General features: G+C 38.5%; 1 protein-coding gene across 5 annotated transcripts in view; it reads right to left on the reverse strand.

Moving 5' to 3' along the window:
- AKAP10 (A-kinase anchoring protein 10) overlaps window positions 1–18829 on the reverse strand; it is a 112163-nt gene that overhangs the window by 45118 nt on the left and 48216 nt on the right. For all 5 annotated transcript variants that reach the window (XM_036278311.1, XM_036278310.1, XM_036278313.1 and 2 more), the window contains 4 exons: window positions 12915–13013; window positions 4303–4387; window positions 3376–3499; window positions 2193–2329 (listed from right to left, as the gene is read on the reverse strand). In XM_036278311.1, the coding sequence (XP_036134204.1) occupies window positions 2193–2329; window positions 3376–3499; window positions 4303–4387; window positions 12915–13013 (445 nt within the window). The remainder of the gene's footprint in view (window positions 1–2192; window positions 2330–3375; window positions 3500–4302; window positions 4388–12914; window positions 13014–18829) is intronic.

Here is an 18829-nt window from a genome sequence, read left to right on the forward strand (position 1 = left end):
CCCAGCCCCGGTTCAGGTTGTGCTGGAGGAGGTCACTCGATGTGTCCCTTTCATGTCAATGTTTCTCTCTCTCTCTCTCTCTCCCTCCCACTCTATCTGAACAAAAATGAAAAAATGTCCTCAGGTGAGGATTAAAAAAAAAAGAGAGAGAGAGAGAGAGAAGAAACATCAATAGGTTACCTCTTGCACACACCCTGACCCGATTTCAAACCCACAACCTACGTATGTGCACTGACTGGGAATAAACCTGCAACCTTTTGAATTTTTTTTTTTTTTTTTAATCCTCACCAGAGGACATTTTTCCATTTTTTGTTCAGACAGGGCAGGAGGGAGAGAGAGAGAGAAACATTGACGTGAAAGGGACACACTGAGTGGCTGCCACCTGACCCAACCAGGGCCAGGGACAAACTGCAACCAAGGTACATGCCCTTAGTGGGAACCAAACCCAGGTCTTTCTGGACCGCAGGCCAATGCTCTAACCGCTGAGCAAAACCAGCCAGGGCTAACCTGCAACCTTTTGATGTATGGGACGACACTCCTACCAACTGAACCAGCCGGCCAAGGCAATAACATCAAAGATGTTTAACTTACCAGGATAGAATGCAACTAGTGTTTTGGTAAACTGATTATAAAGTAGATACTAAATAAAAGCATTAAAGGAGAAAAGCATATATTTGTTCCTTTCCATGCATTCCAGTGACTTCGAACTCCTGTCTATAATACAAATACATAAAGCCTGATGAGGCATGATTATGATGATGCATACATAAAGCTATAAAAACAAACAAGTTGGGACTGGTAAAGTCAATATGGCATAATGAACTTGTCAAAATGATGTCAAATGGGATACTCAACAGTAACTTCATTTAGAAAAGGCTGCCAATAGAAAAATGGGTCCAGTGGGAAAAATGCTATGTGGTTCCTGGTTCCAGCCTGGACCTTACTAGTGCTGCTCTTCTGTACAGCATGCAGAAAAGTGAGTTTTCCATCTTATAACAAATTAAGTTCATAAGTATTCCTCTATGATTTGAATTTTTGGGCACCCTAGACTAAATTTTTAAATGTTAACACCTGCTATTTCAATGACCATATAACAATGTTTCTTATATCATATTTTCCACAAATATACTAAAATAAATGCTAGGCAAACAGGAACTGCATTCCAGTATAAGTGCTGCCACTAACTTGCCCTGTGATTTTGAGAAAACCACTAACTCTCTGGGCCTTAGTTTTCTTATCTGCAAATAAGAAAATCAGACTATATCCCTAATATGGCTATTCATCAGAATCATCTGGAGTGTCTTCTAAAAATAAAGATTCCTGGGTCACAACTCAAACCTGCTGAAACAGTTATTTCTGAGAGAGGAGGACTAGACACCTATCTTTAAAAAGCGCCCAGGTGATTCTTATGCAGACAGCCCAGCACGTGCCTGGAGAGAAACGTTCAGGAACCACTGACCTAGATGTCTCAGCTGTCTTCCGATCCTAACATCCGAGGAGTTTTCTCTACCTTCAAGGTATCCTCTTAGCACCTGCCTGTGGATACAGATAGCACTATCCTCTTCTTTACAAAATAAGAAAAGTTAAAGTCACAGCTTTGCCACTTGCCTGATGTTTTCAATTCTGTTCACTGGAAGATTGAGACACTCTCTCCTTTTCAGTGAAGATTAACGAATAACTATTATTCACTGTCACTGAATAGTTAAACTGGCTGGGCGGATTTGCACCAGAAAATATGGTACACTCATACACAGATATTCAGGACCCTTTACAACATATTCCAATTAATTGCATCTTCCTCTAATACTCCATACCCATGTCTTAGTTATCCAAACTTAAGTTTCTGGAAAGTGCCACATTCCTGCTAGTTTCTATGACTTTGCTTGTGCCAGTGCCTCTGCCCAGAATGTTCTTTTCTGCCTTCTCTGGCTAGCAAACTTCAATTCATTCTTCAGAACCCAATTTAAATCTTTCTTCTGTGAAACCCTCCCTACATCATGGTCCTGCCTACCGCACACAAACTTCCCCCTTTCTCCAGCAGAAAGTTTGGTTCTAAGAACCCCAAAACTTGACACACACCACATGAAAAGCAGCTGTTATGCTGTTCCCTATGAGTTCCCTGATAGGAAAGACTGAGTTTATTCATCTTCATTTCTGAAGTACATATCAAATACTCAGTAAATAAAACTCACTTGTCATATAAAATCATGGCATCGTTCTGTGCCTCCTGTCCATCATACTGGCCCTTTTTGGCAGCAAGCTGAGACTGGAAATTATCTGCTGCCAACCAGAACTGCAAGATATTCACAGCATCTTCTTTCTCCATGTACTGGGAAGGAAAGATTCAAAGGAGGAAAATAAGACGATAAACACGTTTCTCTCATCATCCCTAATTTATAAGCCCTAACTATTAAAATATAAAAGCAAAACAAACAAAGTAACCTAACAGGTCCATTTGTTTAGTTAATGCCAGTCAACAACAGTCATTAGAGATCGAAAAGTTTGAAAACATTCTTTTAGGGGGAAACAACAACAAAAATAGCTAACAAAGATACAACCACTTCATAGCTGAATGGAAACTTTAGTGAACTGGAGGAAAAGTGACAGTAAAGGTGGATTAGCTGTTCCTCACTGGCAAACACACACAGAGTCAAGTAACCAGACCAAATAGTTTATACTTGATCATTTCCATCATTCCATGCAGCCATAATAACCTGAACGATTGCTCCCTTAAACTTGTGGCAAGAAAGGGAGTGGAAGTTCTACTTCTTCACATTCTTGCTAGTGTGTATTTAAAGTTACTGCTTTGTAAGACTGGGAATACTCTTATCTCTATTTAATAGTCATTTGCTTTGCAACAAAAGAATTTCATTTGCTGAAACCTTCAAATACAATTATATTATAATGTATGCCTCAAAGACATTAATATACTCACTGCTTTCTGCAAATGCTTTATTGGGCAATCCTATCAAGTGGCGAAAGCAAAGGTGATGATACTAGGAAAAAATTTATTACTTTTCTTTCTCTCTTCTGAAGTCTGGTCTGCAAATATTTGTACACAGGATCAAGTATCAAACCCTGTGGTTTAAAATAGCTACAGATAATTAAAGATGTGCATGCTCTTAATTAGGTTTTTCCAAATTAAGAGTTACTTTACATTGAATTTTTATGTTCTCTCTTTAATCTGACTAATGTGTCATTAAAGTTCTCTTGCCATTACATACAATTTAAAACAATAATAAAATTCTTTAAATCCAACTGATCTTTTGGGAAATGATTCATCTCTTCTTTGTGGTTTTCTATAGACAGGGCCCCAGCATTTAGTTTAGAGGCTGAAATGCTCTAACAGAGTATGAAAGGAAATGCAGACTTTACCTCAGAGAAATAAAAGAGGGCTGACTCACAGAAGAGAATGTCAGCCAGGTAAACAGTTCCACTGGTCAGCACTTCAATCTGGTATTTACAGAAATGGTGACTTCGCAGAAACTCACTAAAGTGCCTGCACATGGACAAAAGGGGACAATTTGAGGGAATGACCAAAGGAAAGAGCTTAACTGAAAAAAATATACTCTTTCCATACTGTGCCTATTGTATCTTAAAACCCTAGGTCAACACAACCTTCCCTCCCATGGTTTTGTTCCTGATTGGTCTACCTTAAGTAATCTTTCCCGCTTCATAATGACTTTGTAGCTCTCTGATATTTAATACATGCTACCTCATATTACAGTAACAAAAGAACATGCCCTATTTCTCTTATTAGGTTGTAACCTCCTTTCTGGCAGGTACTGTATCTAGCTATGACTTGCACAGAGTACCATTTTCACAAATGTTAAATGAAAGAAAGAATACGTAGATTATTTTTAAGGTCATGCAGCAGTAATTAATAAATAAAAACACTTTTGGAGGCAGTTTCAACAAATCTATGTGGATTTAGTACTACGGCATACATTAAGCTTAAAGCATGCACTAACAAATTATTCATCTGAAGACACATATTGTTTAATACACTAATTCTAATAATCACAATCACCTCCAAATGATTTCAGAATCAAAAACAAATTCTGTTAACTAAGAAAATACTAACATTAAAAATGCAAACTTTAAATCTTTAATAGAGTTCATAATTTACATTAAAAAAAAATCATTAACCAAGATAGACTTAGAGTGTATCTGTAAGATCCTATAAACATTCAAAATACTTAAACCCTCAGAGATAGTTTGTTTTTAGTTGTGTGAAGCCCATTCCAACACTAAACCCAAATTCTCAAGAAGGCAAAATGTGAAAGTATGAAATCAACTTACTCTTGCTCCATTGCACTAAAGACTATGGACTGTGCCGAAACAAAACAGTTGGGATCCACCTGTCCATCTTCTCCACAAATCTTTGCTGTAAAAGAAATAGTAAATAATTAAATTTCAATTAAATCCAAATGTACACATTTGTGAATCAAAGTAGGAAATGACTGTAAAGGCATATAAATTAGGTTTTAAATGGAACTACAAGAAAACACAGGTGAATAGCTGATCTTGAGGTACAGAAAATCTTTCTAAACATATACATATGCAAAAACAGAACCCAAAGATTTAACATAAAATTAATTCTATACATTAAAACACCCCAAAAACAAAACAAAAAGGCAAACTAGGGAAAAAAACTTGCCGCATGTACGACAGTTTCCTCTATGTATGACAGATTATGATTCATACATCAAGAGTTTATACAAAATAAGAAATGTCCCAAAAGAAAAAAGAGCAAAGAACATTAAAAGACAATTAAGAAAAGAACAAATATAAAATGGCCAATATGTAAAGACATGAATGCTCACTAGTAATCAAATAAATATAATTATAGATTAAAATAAGAAGGCACGCCACCTTTTGTCTAGTAAACAGGCACAAAAGTATTTTAACAATCCATATGTTTAATTGCTTAACAATACAAACGTTTTAGCAAAGCCATGAGAAAACTGACACTACTGTTGGTGGGAATATAAAGTGGTATATGTTTCTGGATAGCCATTTGGCAGTTTCTTGCAAAAGCTATAACAATGAACATATCCTTCCAATCAGCAATTTCATTTTTAGGACTGTAACCTAAAGAATTATGGCTTTGTGAAAAGATTTATCAATAAGCAAATGGGACTACATCAAACTAAAAAGTTTTTGCACAGGAAAGGAAACCATCAATAAAATGAAAAGACAACCCACTCAATGGAAGAGCATATTTGCCAATGATACCTCTGAAAAGGGGTTAATGTACAAAATTTATAAAGAAGTTATAAAATTCAACACAAAGTAAACCAAACAATTCAATTAAAAAATAAGCAAAGGGCCCTGGCCAGTTTGGCTCAGCAGTTAGAGCATCGGACTGCGGTCCAGAGAGACAAGGGTCCGGTTCCTGCTAAGGGCGCGTATCTTGGTTGCTGTTTGTCCCCGACCCTGGTTGGGTCGTGTGGGTGGCAGCCACTTGATGTGTCCCTTTCACGTCGATGTTTCTCTCTCTCTCTCTTCCTCTCTCTCCCTTCCATTCTATCTGAACAAAAAATGAAAAAATGTCCTTGGGTGAGGGTAAAAAAAAAAGCAAAGGACCTGAACAGACACTTCTCCAAAGAGGATACACAGATGGCGAATAGACATATGAAAAAATGTTCAACATCACTAATCATCAGAGAAATGCAAATTAAAACTGCAATGAGGTATTACTTCCCATTGGTCAGAATGGCTATCATCAATAAATCAACAAACAACAAGTGTTGGTGAGGTTATGGAGAAAAGAAAACCCTTATGCACTGTTGGTGGGAATGCAGACTGGTGTAGCCACTGTGAACACAGTATGGAGTTACCTCAAAAAATTAAAAATTGAACTATCTCACAGCAACTCCACTTCTGGGTATATATCCAAAGAAACACAAAACACCAATTCAAAAGACTATATGCACTCCTCACCCTGGCTGGTTTGGCTCAGCGGTTGCAGTGTTGGGCCGCAGACCAAAGAGTTGCAGGTTCGATTCTGGCCCTTGTGGGGGCACGTGTGGGAGGCAACCAATCGATATGTCTCTCTCACATCAATGTTTCTCTCTCTCCTTCCTCCCTCCCTCCCTCCCACTCTATCTGAAAATCAATGGAAAAATATCTTCAGGTGAGGATTAAAAAAAAAACTGTACACACTCCTATGTTCACTGCAGTATTACTTATGATAGCCAAGATATAGAAGCAGCCCAAATATCTATTAGTGAATGAGTGGATAAAACAGCTGTGGTACCTCTACACAGTGGAATACTCAGCCGTAAAAAGGAAATCTTACCTTTTACAACAGCATGAATGGATCTAGAAGGTATTATGCTAAGCGAAATAAGCCAGTCAGAGAAAGACCAGTACCATATGATTTCACTCATATGTGGAATCTAATGAACAAAATAAACTAACAAAACAGAAACAGACTCACAGAGAACAGACTGACAGCTATCAGGGAGGAGGAGGGTTATGGTCTAGGTGAAAAAGGAGAAGGAATGAATAAAATAAAAAGACTCCTCATAGACACAGACAACAGTATGGTGACTCCCAGAGGGAAGGGGGTGGGGGTGGAAGAAGGGGGCACAGGGTGGATAAATGGCGATGAAGGAGACTTGACTTGGAGTGATGCACACAATACAATACATAGATGTATTATAGAATTGTACACCTGAAACCTATATAATTTTACTAAACAATGTTACCCCAATAAATTCAATAAAAAAGAAAAAAGTTTATCAAAATGTTATTCAATAGAAAATTAAAAACATAAAATATGTTAACATTAGGAATTGCCTAAATAAACTATAGCACATCAATAAGCTGTTTAGCTATTAAACATGGCTAGAAAAAACCATGATGGCTGGTTTCACTTTAACTTCATGACCTCAGCGGGACCTTAAAGAAACCCAAGGATCATACTACAGTTTCCTGGTCGATTTACTCATATTCTCCTAGATAATACATGACACATCTTATCCTCTCTCCTTGAATATCTTAATACCTCTTCTCTTATTCTCTTTGCTAATAATTTTGATTCCTACTTCACTAAGAAAATAGAAGCAATCAGAAAATTATTTCTACCACTTACCACCACATCAATCAACCCACCCGCATCTTATTCATCTCTCCTGTTACTACAGATAAACTGTTCTCACTCCTCTCTGAGCAACACTCTACTCGAGCACTGGACTGCATCCTCTTTTGCCTTCTCAATACTTCTTTCCTATAGCAACTGTCCCTCCTCTCCTGCATCAAATTTTTCTTTGCTACTGCCTTATTCTCAGCAGCTATATACACTGTACACTTGTTTGTACGTGATCATACACCTTTTAAGTTTATAACATGTCACTTAAACAAACAGCTCTGGACGGTTTGGCTCAGCGGTTAGAGCATCAGCCCACAGGTTCGGTTCCCACTAAGAGCTTGTACCTTGGTTGCAGTTTGTCCTTGGCCCTGGTTGGTGTTGTGTGGGTGGCAACCAGGTGGTGTGTCCCTCTCACATTGATGTTTCTCTATTTCTCTCCCTCCCACTCTGTCTGAAGATAAATAAGGAAATGTCCTCAGGTGAGGATAAACAAAACAAAACAAAACAAAACAAAACAAAACAAAACAAAACTGTCCCTTGACTTAACATCCCCTTTACAGTTCATCTTTAGAGCAAAATGTCTCATAAGAGTTGCCCATAGTTGCTGTCTTTATTCTTCCTCCTATTCTCTCTCAGCTTCCTGCAATTAAATTTTTTTGTCCCTGACAGTCTTCACGGAGAGTCCCCGTGGTTTCCTGCTTCAACAGTGCTTGGACAGAACCCGGCACTCGACCCATCCCCCTCAGCCACCTGATCCAGCCTTCGGCCACCTCCTCACAGCGCCTCGGACATCCCCAAGGCCCCCACTCCAGCGCCGCGCAGCCGCCTCTCCTTAGCTGCCCACCATGACGTCCACCGTGTCCACCTGGCAGTTGCGCCAGAACTACCATCAGGACTCAGAGGCCGCCATCAACCTCCAGATCAACCTGGAGCTCTACGCTTCCTATGTCTACCTGTCCATGTCTCACTACTTTGACCATGATGATGTGGCTTTGAAGAACTTTGCCAAATATTTTCTTCACCAATATCATGAAGATAGGGAACATGCTGAGAAACTGATGAAGCTGCAGAACCAACGAGGTGGCCGAATCTTCCTCCAGGATATCAAGAAACCAGACCTGATGACTGGGAGAATGGACTGAATGTGATGGAGTATGCATTACACTTGGAAAAAAAATGTGAATCAGTCACTACTAGACTTGCACAAACTGGCCACTAACAGAAATGACCCTCACTTGTGTGACTTCCTTGAAACTCACTACCTGAATGAGCAGGTGAAATCCATCAAAGAACTGGGTGACCACGTAACCAACTTGCACAGATTGGGGGCCCCTGAAACTGGCCTGGCAGAGTATCTCTTTGACAAGCACACCCTGGGAGACAGTGACGAGAGCTAAGCCTTAGGCTGGCTTCCCATAGCCATGGGGGTGACTTCCCTGGTCACCAAAGCAGTACATGCATGTTGGAGTTACCTTTACCTTTTCTATAACTTGTACCAAATCATCCACTTACATCTTTTCATTTGTACCATTCCTTCAAATAAAGTAATTTGGTACCCCCCCCAATTTTTTTTTGTCCCTAAAGGTCTACTCTAATCAAGATGACCAGTGACCCAGTTGTCCATAGGGCTGCCAAATCCATTCCATTCCTACCATTCATCTTATTTAACCTATCAGCATAATTTAACACCTTTGATCACTCCCTTCCTCCCAGAAACATTTTAAACCTGGCTTCCAGAAAAAAAAAACTCTTTTGATACATAGTTGATGTAGAAGGGTCTACATTACTACTGGCTGTTACTTCTAAGTCTCCTTTGCTAGTTCTTCCTCATCTGACAGACTCTAGATGTTAGGCCTGCCCCAGAATTCAGTCCTTAGACCTCTTGTCTTTACTCTCTACAGTCACATTGATGGTAATCTGGTTTCATTACTCTAAGCCCATTTATATGCTGATGACTTTCAAACATATATCTCCAACCTGGAACGCTCTCCTGAACTCCTAATGTAAAAATCCAACTGCCTGCTTGGCACCCACCATTTGGATGTCTAAAACACAAACTCCTGATTCACTCACAAGCGATTCCACTCTTCCTCGTCTTGTGAATGGCAACCCCACTCTCCCAGGTCTTCAGTCATGCTTGATTCCTTTTTCCTCTCACACCCCTCGCTTCCTAATCAATAGCAAAATCTGTCAGCCATACATTCTAAGTATTTTTAGAATTCCACAACTTCAAGGATTTGTGGAAAATGGAGGAGGCTGTGGTAGCATAGTTTCTGGGTTATTCTAAACCCCCACATAAAAACAGAGCAATTATAGAGCAACACCAAAAACCCACTGATAACATTTACAAAAAAGTAGGCAGGTGGGACACAAAATAATAATAGCTAATGTGGAAACTTCGTCAAATGATAAATTACTTAAAGTACAGCTATAGTAAAATAGTCCAACTGAAATAGGAGAAAAATAATTAGGCCAGGATTCAGAAGAATGAATTTCAAAAAGGAAAAGTGATTGTTGTAAAGATATGTAGGTAATTAACATTTTAAAATGCATAACAGACGCTGGATGGAAACTTTGCCTTGATCTCTAAATATCATCAACTTGATCCTTCAGAAGATTTTTCCCCTCATGGGATTACATAATTAATGAGATCAAGTTTAAGAAAAGAAAAATTAGAATTGCAATAACATTCATTTTCAAATGTTTTATATGGTTCAAAATTCCCTCCTTTTCTCTCCTACCCCAGCTTGGTTATGAATTAGTACAAACAAACCTCCTAAGGAATCACTAGCCAACCAGTTCCTTAAACAGCCAAATTGAGTCAGTTAAGACACCCCAGTTGCATTATTAGAAAAAGTCAGTCTAGTCCAGCCGGTATAGCTCAGTGGATTGAGAGTTATCCCATGAACCGAGAGGTCCCAGTTTGATTCCTGGTCAGGGCACATGCCCAGGCTGTGAGCTCAATTCTCATTGTGGGGTGCAGGAGGCAGCTGATGAATATTTCTCTCTCATCGATATTTGTATTTCTCTCCCTACAAAAAAAAAAAAAATTAAAAAGTATAAATAAAAAGAGAAAAACCTGCTTGGCCAGTTTGGCTCAGCGGAAGGTAGAACATCGGTCCTCGGATTAATGAGTCCCGGGTTCAATTCCAGCCAAGGGCATGTACCTCGGTTGCAGTTCGTCCCCGGCCCTGGGCTGCGTGGTGCGGGAAGCAACCAGTCGATGTGTCTCCCTTACATCGATGTTTCTCTCTCTCTCTACCTGAAGATAAACAGAAAAATATCCTTGGGTGAGGATGAAAAAAGAAAAAAAACAAGTAAATCTAGGGAAGACTGGAAGAAGGTAGCAACAAATTCCCACTTAAAAACAGACAAAGTAACTACATAGAAAAACCAAAATCTCATGACATTTACAACAAAACTAGGTGAAAAATCTCAAAATACAAGCAGATATGAACAAACCACCAAGAATCATTAAGACCTATGTGTTCTAAGTGTCTGTGTGGGAAAAAGAAAAGAAAAACAATGGGGGCAGCATCTGATGGACCCCAAAAGAGCCAACAGTTGTTCACTGGAAACTATGGTGGGTCAATTAGGAACCACAGCTGAGACTGCAGGAGGTTTTGCTGTCTCCAATAATGAGTGAGCACAAAGGACCAGCAGTAAGGACTGAAAGAGCCTCGCATTGGGAAGAATTTGTTAGTAGTAGAACAACATGCTGTATTTCATAAAACAAAAATACTATTTTTTGTAACAAACATATTAAACTTACCACTAGGACTTGATGGGAATATATCTATTCAATGAGAAAATGAACCACGTTTATCTGTGATTACAGGTACACCTAAGGTCTTGCTGATACAACATGGTAAAAACTTTCAAACATTTTTTTTTACTATGATTTGCAGGGAAACATATTTATGTGACTCAGTATACACATACATATATGCATATATAATGGAAACAATTTCCTGAAATCATGTTTCTTTGGCCTTACTACTATGAAGGACTTTGATTTTTCTATTCTAATATTCCTTTGGCAGTGGGATGAGAACACAGAGATTGACCTCAATTCACAGTTTGAAAAACATTGCCAAATAGCATACTACTTAATGTGTAGGGGTCTGGTTTCAAACCCTGACTCTGCCATGTTTGAGCTCTATTACATTGGGGAAACTACTTTACCCTCTGTGCTTCAGTTTCCTCATCTATCAAATAATAACTATATGCTGCAAGGTTCTTTAGAAGATTAAATGAGTTTATCCATGGCAAGTACTTAGAATATTGTCTGGGACACAGTAAGTACTCAATAAATGTGTGATTTTATTCTTTTTTGTTGTTATCAAGTCTAAGAATTTGGTCTAATATATTAGACAGAAAGTTTGTAAGTGAGCTACAATCAGATAACTGAAAGTAGACTAGGAAAGGATATATTAAATTCCATGCTCATTGACAGTCTCTTCAATAAATGGTATTGGGAAAATTGGACAGCTACCTGCAAAAAAATGAAGCCAGAACAACAACTTACACCATACACGAGAATGAACTCAAAATGGATAAGACTTAAATATAACTCGTGAATCCATAACAATTCTAGAAAAAAATGTAGTCAACAAAATCTCAGACATCATATGCAGCAGAATTTTTAGTGACACATCACCTAAGGCAACAGAAACAAAGAAAAAATGAACACATGGGACTACATCAAACTTAAAAATTTCTGCACAGCAAAAGAAACAACCATCAAAATGGAAAGGCAACCATAATTGCCAATGATATATCAGATAAGGGGTTAATCTCCAAAATATAGAGTGCTGATACAACTCAACAAAAGGAAGACAAAAAATCCAAGTAAAAAATGGGCAGAGGACCTAAATAGACACCTCTCCAAAAAGGACATATGAATGGCCAAGAGACATATGAAGAAATGCTCAACATCACTGATCATCAGAGAGATGCAAATTAAAACAACAATGATGTATCACCTCACACCTGTCAGAATGGCCGCCATCAACAAATCATCAAACAACAAGTGTTGGTGAGGGTGTGGAGAAAAGGGGACTCTAGTACACTGCTGGTGGGAATGCAGACTGGTGCAGCCATTGTGGAAAACACTATGGTGTTACCTCAAAAAGTTAAAAATTGAACTTCCATTTGACCCAGTGATCCCACTTTTAGGAATATAGCCTAAGAAACCTGAAACACCAATCAGAAAGAATATATGTACCCCCATGTTCACAGCAGCACTATTTACAATGGCTAAGATCTGGAAACAGCCCAAGTGTCCATCAGTAGACGAATGGATAAAAAAGCTGTGGTACATGTACAAATGGAATACTACGCAGCTGTAAGGAAGAAAGATCTCTTATCCTTTGAGATGGCATGGAAGGACCTGGAGAGTATTATGCTAAGTGAAACAAGCCAAGCAGAGAAAGACAAATATTACATGATCTCACTTATTTGTGGAATATAATGAACTAAACAAACTGCTGAAAAAAATTAACCCAGAGACATAGAGGTGGAGTACAGACTGACAAGCCTCAGAGGGAGGGAGGGTTGGGGTGTGGGGGGGAGATAAACCACAGAACTTACATGCATATATGCATGACCAATGAACATAGACAACAAAGCTGAGGATGGGATGGGGGGGAAGGGGAGGAGGGTGTCAATGGGGGAAAAATAAGAAACATCTGTAACAAAAATTAATAAATAAAAAAGAAATAAATTTTAAAAATATTCCATGCGCATACAACATTCCCTTAATCAACAACCAAAAACAGGTATATTTTTGGCCATAGCTTCAAGCACTGCTTACCTATGATATCATTTCTCATTGCTTCTGTAATTGGTATTGGTTTAGCAGCATCTGGAGATATATATTTGGTGAAAGTATTCACTGCATCTTGTTCTATACCTGCAAGGGAAGAAAGGGAAAACTTCAAAAACCAAAACACAACTTAAACTACTAATGGACTACATTCACTAATAGCAGCCGTTAAGTCTGCTGTAAGCCTAAGCACGTGTGCATGTACACTCATGTACACGCACACACCTGATTTATATCACAAATACAAATATATATATAAATATATTTAGGACAAAACAAGCCTTATTATAATGTTGCTTTTCCATTGTTTGGTTTGTAGAACAGAGGAATTACATGTGAATTCCCCCCTTATTCCTCATCTAAGTTAACAAGCTCCTTAACAGCAATAATAGATGTATGTTCTCTTTCCAGGTCTCTTCCTCAAAGTCTGAGGAAGGGCTTGCACAGCAATATTAGTAGGAGCTCAAAGATTATTTATAAATCTATATTTAAAATATTTTACACGCCCAGGCTGGTTTGGCTCAGTGGTTAGAGTGTCCGCTCGCGGACCAATGAGTTGCAGGTTTGATCTGGTCAAGGGCACATATCTCGGTGGCAGTTTGTCCCCGGCCCTGGTGGGTGTCGTGCGGGGTCTTTCTCTCTCTCTCCTTCCCTCCCTTCCACTCTATCTGAAGATAAATGGAAAAAACATATACATATATTTCATACTGTTGCCTGGTACAGAGCCTCTAAAATCTTTGGAATTTCCTGAGTGGTAGGGGCGATATGAGCTCTGTTATTCATAATGGCCCCTCTCACTCATAGGAAAGTTTATAGTAATGACATACTGGTAGAATGGGGGCTGGTTGCCAGACCTCTGGGGAAAGCAGAAAGTCTAGAGGTCGTCCTGGCTGGTTTTGCTCAGTGGTTAGAGCGTCAGCCCTTGGACCAGAGTCATGGGTTCGGTTCCTGGTCAAGGGCACAAACCTTGGCTGCAGGTTCAATCCCCACTGCAGTTGGGGTCATGTGGGAGGTAACCAATTGTTGTGTCTCTCTCACATCAATGTTTCTCTCTCTCTCTCTCCTTCCCTTCCTCCCACTCTAAAACAAACAAACAAACAAACAAACAAACAAAAAATCAATAGAAAAAATATCCTCAGGTGAGGATTAAAAATAAAAAAGTCTGGGTATCATATAATTAAAACCAGTGGTCAATAATTTAATCAATCATGCTCATATACTGGAACCACAAAAACCCTCAATGTTCAGTTTCCAGGTTGGTAAATGCATCCATGTGCCAAAAGGGTAGCACACTAGAACTCCAGAGACAATAGCTCCTGCACTTGAGACCTTTCTGGACCTTGCCCTATGCATGTTTTCATCTGGCTGTTCATTTGTATATTGTATAAAATGTTTCCTTAAGTTCTGTGAGCCATTAATGCAAATCACTGAACAAAAAGGAAGGTGCTGTGAAAACCCTGATTTACAGCTGGCTGGCCAGGAGCACAGGGGACAACTTGGGGCTGTAACTGGCCTCTGAAGTGGTGGGGAGGAGCCGGGAGATTGCGCCCTCCACCTGTGGGTTTGCACCGACTCCAGGTAATGTCAGAACCAGTAAAACTGTAGGATTTCCAGTTACTGACTATCCACAGAGAATTAAAGAGTATATATTTGGTATCAGAAGTACTGAGAATAAAGAATCAGATTTCTTTTATATATATTAAGAAAATCAGACCTCAGAGATGTGTAGTTGGAAAAGGAGTGCTTGAATAGTTTTTTGAGATCATTGTGAATACATTCCTCTTCAATTCTACACCCAAACTTGACAAGTGGTACTTTCTTAAAGGTTAGTTAGAATGTAGAATTTGAAGCCATATCAATGAACTTGTATTCTGTTACATTAAAATCCACTGGTCTATCTCCCATATTTAATGGATATTTTACTCATAATTTTATAACATCATATATTTCCAAATATTTTTGAAAATATTGGTTTATGGCCTGGTCAGGTCTTCCAAATGTTGATATACTGCATTACACAGGGTAGAAAAAGAAATCACAACATTAGCATCACCAATGATCTCATTGGAACACTCTGCAAAGCTGTCAAAGCACATAGTGGTGAACACAAGTTTCCCAAAATTGTAATGTTCACTTAAAGAGCTTAAATTGTACCACTGGACAACAAATACTGTCAGCTGTTCTCTTTGAAATAACAAGTTTACTTCATTCATTCTCAAGAAAATGTCTGCCAAATATCCAAGTCTGAATAACCAGATTGCCAACAGCCATTCTTACAAGTAAAAATCGTATTCCGTTTAAAAAGCTGCTACTTGAACTCACAAAAATAATCAACTACGTACACATATACTTTTCCTTAGCATAAATAAATAGTGTGCATCTGTATGCAGAAGTCCTTCTGAGTATTTTCCACACCATCACACACAATAAAAAGACATGTACTTAAGTGTTTAGATTTAATAAAAGCATCTCCTTCTCCAAAGACACATATGAGTGAAAGTGGCACTTTGTTTTCCTGAGAGTGTGTGGCAGCACACAATGTAGAAGTTGGTTCGGACCAGCAGGTTTTCCCACAGGTGCCTTTCCACCACCATTAAAAATGTGAACAGAGGAAAAAGACAAATAGTATCCTAGAATTCTTGTGGAAACTGTTTTGATCATATGGACCCCTTGAAAAAGTCTCAAGGACCCTCTATGGGTATACAAACAACACTATGAGAACCTGTGGGTTAGCAGAATACCTTATTCCTATTTTTATAGAAAAGAAACTTATGTACAAAACATTAAAATGACATTTGAGTCAAAAGTGCTGAAGTGAGAAGGAGGGCCAGGGAGAAGTAAAAGCATAGAGTTTTTGTATGTGATTAAAGTTAAGTTGTTATCAGTTTAAAACAGACTGTCATTATTGTAAGATCTTTTATGTAAGCCCCATGATAACCACAATGAAAATGCATATAGAAGATATGCAAAAGAAAACGAGAGGATTGAAAACATGTTACACACACGCACACACACATGCACACACGAAGACAGGGAGAGGAAAAGGGACAAAAGACCTAAAAGATACTCAGAAAACAACAGATGGCAATAGTAAACACCACCCTATCAACAAATATTTTAAATGTAAATAGATTCAACACCCCAAAAGACAATGGTTGGAAGTAGAGAGATACAAAAAGATATTCCATTCAAATAATGTAGTAACAAAAAGAGAGTGGGGGAGGGCCAAACTCTATCAGACAAAAAACAACTTTAAGTCAAAAACAGTCCTAAAAGACAAAACATGGCATTATCTAATGATAAAGGGGTCAGTCCACCATGAAGACATAACAATCACAAATACATATGTACTCAACATGAGAGCACCTAAATATATAAAGCAAAAATGGACAAAAGCGAAGGAAGAAAAAAAGAGCAATACAATAATACCAGGAGACTTCAATACCCCACTTTCAACTAAGAGCACACTCAGGCAGAGAGTCATGAAGGAAACAAAGAACTTGAACGTTCAACATCACAGACCTAATGGACCTAACAGACATATAAGAACATTCTTTTCAATGTATTTAGATCATTCTCCAGGATAGATCACATGTTAGGTCACAAAACAATTCTCAAACTTAAGAAGACAGAAATTGTACCAAGTGTCTCTTCTGACCACAATGGAATGAAATCAGAAATCAGCAACAGAAAGAAAACGGGAAAATTCACAAATATGTGGAAATTAAACAGTATACTTTTCAACAACCAATGAGTCAAAGAAGAAATAAAAAAGAAAATTTAAAGACAAGTAAAAATGAAAATACAATATACCAAAATTATGGGATATACCAAAAACAGTACTAAGAGGGATGTTGAAAACTATAAATGCTTACATTAACCCTAACCAACACCAGACTAAAACACTACAAGAAAACTACAGAACAGCCCAATTGGTGTAGTTCAGCAGTTGAGCGTAGACCCATGCACCAAGAGGTCACCATTTGATTCCAGGTCAGGGCACGTGCCTAGGTTGTGGGCCCAATCCCCAGTGCAGGGGCAGATCGATGTTCTCTCTCATTGATGTTTCAATCTCTCTCTCCCTCTCCCTTTCTCTAAGAATTAATAGAGAAAATTAAAAAACAACAAAACAACAACTACAGAACAATATCACTATGGACATAGATGCAAAAATTCCCCCCCAGCCCTGGCCGGTTTGGCTCAGCGGTTAGAGCGTTGGCCTGCGGTCCTGAGAGACCGGGGTTCGGTTCCCGCTAAGGGCATGCACCTTGGCTGCAATTTGTCCCCAGCCCTGGTTGGGTCATGTGGGTGGCAACCACTCGACGTGTCCCTTTCACGTCGATGTTTCTCTCTCTCTCTCTCTCCCTCCCACTCTATCTGAACAAAAAATGGAAAAAATGTCCTCAGGTGAGGATTTAAAAAAAAACAACCCCAAATACTAGCAAACAGAATTCAATAGTACATTAATAGGATCGCATACCATGACCAAGTGGGATTCATCCCTGGGATGAAAGGATGGTTCAACAGAAAAAGAAATTAATGAAGGTGATATACCACATCAATAAATTGAAAGATAAAAATCACATAATCAGCCCTGGACAGTGTGGCTCAGTTGGTTGGGTGTCATCCCATGCACTGAAGGGTTGCTGGTTTGGTTCCCTGTTAGGGCACATGCCTATATTGTGTGTTTGATCCTGGATAGGAGGCAACAAATCGATGTTGCACTCTCACATCGATGTCTCTCTCTTCCTACCTCTCCCTCTCTCTTAAAAAAAAAAAAAATCACATGATCAAACTCAACAGATGCAGAAAAAGCATGTGACAAAATTCAACACTCTTTCATAATTTAAAACTCTCAACACACTAAACTAGAAGAAAATTAACTCAATGTAATAAAGGCCATATATGAAAACCTCACAGCTAACATTATACTCAATGGTGAGAAACTAAGAGTTTTTCAACTCTAAGATTAGGTACAAGGCAAGATGCCTACTCTCATCACTTTTACTCAACATAATACTAGAATTCCTAGCTAAGGCAATGAGGCAAGAAAAAAAATGGTATCCAAATTGGAAAGGAAGAAGCAAAATTATCTCTTTGCAGATGACATCATCTCATGTAAAAACCCTAAAAGACTCTATGAAAAATAGAATAGATGAATTACTACTTACAGGATACAAAATCAACACACAAAAATCAGTTGCATTTCTATATACTAACAATGAACTATCTTACCAAAAAAAGAAATTAAGAAAACAATCCCATTTACAATAGCCAGTGTGGCTCAATGGACTGAGCGTCATCCCATGAAACTGAGAGGTCCCAGTTTGATTCCTGGTCAGGGCACATGCCCGGATTTCAGGTTCAATCCCCAGTAGGGGGTGTGAAGTAGGCAGCCAATTGATGTTTCTCTCTCACACTGATGTTTCTCTCTCTCCCTTCCTCTCTCTCTAAAAAAAAAAATGCATCAAAAAGAATAAAATACATAGGGATAAATTTAACCAAGAAAGTGAAGATTTGTACACTGAAAGGTATAACACATCACTGAAAGATACTAAAGACATAAATAAACAGAAAGACATTCTATGTTCATGAATTGACTTAATATTGTTAAGATGTCAATACTATCTAAAAAAAAATAATTAGAAGCAAAACAATACTATCCAAAGTGATCTACAGATTCAATGTAATCCGTATCAAAATCTCAGTATTTTTTACATAAATAGAAAAAAAAACAATCCTCAAATTCATACAGAACCACAAAGGACCCAAATAACCACAACAGTTTTGAGAAAGCACAAAGCTGAAGGCACAGTAATGAAAACAGTATGGTACGGGAAAAGACAGACATATAGACCAATGGAACAAAACCAGTTAGGATGGCCATTTATCAAAAAAACATA

The sequence above is a fragment of the Molossus molossus genome, unplaced genomic scaffold (assembly GCF_014108415.1).
Source record: "Molossus molossus isolate mMolMol1 unplaced genomic scaffold, mMolMol1.p scaffold_m16_p_27, whole genome shotgun sequence".
NCBI classification, from domain to species: domain Eukaryota; kingdom Metazoa; phylum Chordata; class Mammalia; order Chiroptera; family Molossidae; genus Molossus; species Molossus molossus.